This window comes from Salvelinus sp. IW2-2015, linkage group LG11, assembly GCF_002910315.2.
Source record: "Salvelinus sp. IW2-2015 linkage group LG11, ASM291031v2, whole genome shotgun sequence".
Lineage (NCBI taxonomy): Eukaryota > Metazoa > Chordata > Actinopteri > Salmoniformes > Salmonidae > Salvelinus > Salvelinus sp. IW2-2015.
In genome coordinates, this window is record NC_036851.1 from 49,574,329 (window position 1) to 49,578,149 (window position 3,821).

The 3,821-nt window shown below is 46.6% G+C and overlaps 1 protein-coding gene across 1 annotated transcript; it reads right to left on the reverse strand.

Moving 5' to 3' along the window:
- Positions 1-797: 797 nt before the first annotated feature.
- Positions 798-1,848, reverse strand: LOC111970767 (leucine-rich repeat-containing protein 3-like). Its single transcript, XM_023997527.1, has 2 exons — positions 1,541-1,848; positions 798-1,368 (listed from the first exon to the last, which is right to left on the reverse strand). The coding sequence occupies exons 1-2, from the start codon at positions 1,846-1,848 to the stop codon at positions 798-800; spliced, it is 879 nt and encodes a 292-aa protein (XP_023853295.1).
- Positions 1,849-3,821: the final 1,973 nt, after the last annotated feature.

The following is a 3,821-nucleotide window of genomic DNA, read 5'->3' on the forward strand; positions in this document are numbered from 1 at the left end:
TTGGGCCTTCTCTTAGGCCTTCTGTTGGGCTTCCCTTAGGCCTTCTCTTGGTCCTTGTGTTTGGGCCTTCTGTTGGGCCTTCTCTAGGCAGTCTCTTGGGCCTTCTGTTGGGCCTTTCTTAGGCCTTTCTTGGGCTTATGTGGTGTTGTCTCTTAGGCCTTCTCTTAGGCCTTCTGTTAGACCTTATGTTGGGCCTTCTCTTGGGACTTCTCTTAGGCCTTATGTTGGGCTTTCTCTTGGGCCGTCTCTTAGGCTTTCTCTTAGGCCTTTCTCTAGGCCTTATGTTGGGCTTTCTCTTGGCTGTCTCTTAGGCCTTCTCTTGGGCCTTCTCTTAGGCTTATGTTGGACTTCTCTTGGGACTTCTCTTGGACTTCTCTTGGACTTCTCTTAGGCCTTCTCTTAGGCTTCTTTAGGCAGTCTTTTGGGCAGTCTCTTGGCCTTCTCTTAGGCCTTCTCTTAGGACTTATCTTTGGCCTTCTCTTGGGCCTTCTCTTAGGCCTTTTCTTAGGCAGTCTCTCAGGACTTCTGTTGGGCCTTCTCTTGGGCAGTCTCTTAGGCCTTATCTTGGACCTTCTCTTAGGCCTTCTCTTGGGCCTTCTCTTAGGCCTTCTCTTGGGCCTCGTCTTAGGCCTTCTCTTGGGCCTCGTCTTAGGCCTTCTCTTGGGCCTCGTCTTGGGCCTTCTCTTAGGCCTTCTCTTGGGCCTCGTCTTAGGCCTTCTCTTGGTCGGGTTGTTTTTGTTAAAAATAATGTGTTCTCAATAACTTACCTTGTTAAATGAGGGCAATAATTAAATAGTTCAGAGACCAGTGCTTATCGTGTCTGTCTCCGTGAGTGTTTTCCTAGGACTGGGCAAACTCTTCAGATACTCCAGATGTCTTCTGGTCTCAGCCTGGTTCTGTCTCACATAGTAGACCACATAAACAATGACCATGAAGAACCACACGAACATGGTCACCAGCATGGCTACATCCGTTGTCTTCCTCTGGAGACTACAGAAGTTCACCCCAGAGTTAAGCAGCTTAACCAGGGGTTGACCGGAGTGCTCCGCTGTCCCTCCTGGATCCTCCCAGCGACTCCCCTCCCCGGCGCCCCTCACAGAGCTCTCACACACGATCCCGTTAACCGTCTCCGGCTCTAGATTTAACGTCTCCATCAGCTCCTGCAGGGTACAGTCGCAGTGCCACGGGTTGTTGTAGAGGCGCGTCTTGGCCCGCGTGGAACCGAACTCGTCCCGGCTGGCCTGGCGTAACAGGTTGTGGGAGAGGTCCAGGAGACGGAGCTCTGAGCTCAGGTGTCGCAGGGCCCCGGAGGAGAGGGTGTCGATGTGGTTGTGGGAGAGATACAGCTCCCTCAGGTGGGTCAGCTCCCTGAAGGTATATAATATGAGGTAGTGTCAGAAACATCATAATTACCCAGAACTAAAGACGAACTGGGAGCCAGATTTGAATTGTAATTAGTTAATTAATTAATTAATAAAAGACAATAACGGAGCAGGGTGAATAAAAAATCCTATTAAAACACAACTGTTATCTTCCTTGCCTGAAAGCTCCCTCGGGGAGCGAGCGGATGTAGTTTCTCTCCAGGTGTAGTGTGACGGTGTCYGGAGGAAGGCCCTGGGGGAACTCACGGATCCCAGCGTCCGTACATAGCACTATGCTGCTCTCCCACACACAGTGGCAGCTGTCAGGGCACTGGGGTAACACCGGGGGGAGGAGGAGAAGGAGCAGGAAAGGCAGGGTGAACAGCCAGCTTCCAAACTCTCTCTGCAGGCCTCGACCCAGGCTCGGTCCCAGCCTTTTCCCAAGGCTCGGCTCCAGCCCTCTCTSTTTCCACTCCCCTGTCCCCATCCATTTCCCCTGTGAACCCTCTCTCCTAGTAATCTCAATCCCTCTCCCCGGTGCACCACCATGACATCCAGTCCTTCCGCTGGGGCACCATAGCCCCAGACCCACCCCAGATCCAGAGGGAGACGACAGGGCCAGCTGAGCCTGATGGAACAGAACAGAAAACGGGATGAGAACAGACTATAGAATACATCCACGTGTGGAGAAGGGAAACAACACAGGACACAGCCACAGTGAGTGGAACACACAGAAAGAACCTCCACAGGAAAACGACTCACAGTACATGTACAGCCACATCCACGGTTGGAGAAGGGAAATGACACTGAAAGACCATCCACGGGAAAAAAAACAGGAGCTAGATATCAATGTCCTGTAAATGCTCTCCAGGGAAATAACAATTGGCTTTGTTATGGCAATGATTCAACCCTCAGATTATTAAGACCTTAGGTGCATGAAGACCCAAGGGTCTAACATGCTATATGGTTATAACATATCGACCCTTAGGTCAATWAAGACCTTAGGACTTAGAAGATAACAACTTAAAGCTGGATTCCAAAATGGCGAAACAGCCACATCTGCGATATTAGAACAACAAAAGAAGTTACTGCAAACAATGAACACTGTTTTATAGAAGAGCACAATATGTACAGTATTTTTTTACCATGCTGCACGATGCTCCTCAGCTCGGCAACAAAAACAATAACAACGGTGGTGTGGCGTTCAGTGGCACTGTTTCCCACTACTGCAGATTCCAGAAAGAAAGAAAGAAAGAAAGAAAGAAAGAAAGAAAGAAAGAAAGAAAGAAAGAAAGAGAAAGAAAGAAAGAAAGAAAGAAAGAAAGTGAGAGAGAGCGAGAGAGAGGCGATTAAGGTTCAGGACAATAACGGGGAGGAATAAAAACTAAAAACTAAAAAACTGATTAAGCCCGTTCATCTGAAAAATCCTCCTTGTCACAAACAGTCACTACTAGCTACCAAAGGCACATAGAGAGGGTGTGAATGAGGACAGGACATTACTGGATGTGCCTCATTGTTTTGAAGGAAATATTATTCAATAACTAGCCACCTATTATACACTAGTACAAATCATGCCTCCTTTTACCAAGTTCCACGTGCAAATCGTTCCTCCGCCCACTTCGCTTCCCTTCGTTGAATAGGGCTCCGTTGTTTCAACACCCACAAAGACCAGTAGACTGAAAACCCCTATACGGATTGACCATGCCTCCACAGCCATGCCCTGCCAAAGGACCCTAGTATGCGGAATAGGTGGTTGGAGTTCGTCGGTCCCCAAGTGTGCACCAGTAACGCTAGCTTGGAATATAATAACCTGTGGTAAAAGTTAGGAAGCTATCTTTTCATAAAGTGAGGCAGGCTAGCTAAAGTTAGATAGCCAGGCAGGCTRGCTAATGTTTTAGCTAACGTTAGCAAAGCTAACATCGTAGCTCATACAACTTTATTGTGTATTGACTACATACTGCTGGTTATGTAACATTATCATTTCAAAATGCTAGAGAGCCAGGCTAGCTAGCTACAGAATAGCTAATAATGAAGTTAGCCTATAAGTTGGATTTGCAAGTTAGTTTGTAGCTCATACAACGTTATTCTGTATTGTCTACTCTTGGGCAAACCTAAACAATGGATGCAGCTATAGCTAACTCATGTCTGAGTCTGACTAATAAAGTGAACTAATCCAATCTGTCTATATTGTAAAAATGCATGCATTTTTTTTGTTCACTTTTTGTTCTTAATTTAAGGTTAGGGTTAGGCAGTGTGGTTAAAGTTRGGGTTAGGTTTAAAATCACTTTTTAAGAAGAGAAATTGTAGAAATAGATGGAGTTTATGACTTTGAGGCTGTGGTAACTAGTGGCAACCTAAAATTAGCTTGACCCGAGTTACTGTCCTGATGACAGTAACTCGGCTTCATCAACAACAGTAATGTGTGTTATGTGAAAAGTTGTATAAAAAATACCTAATTTG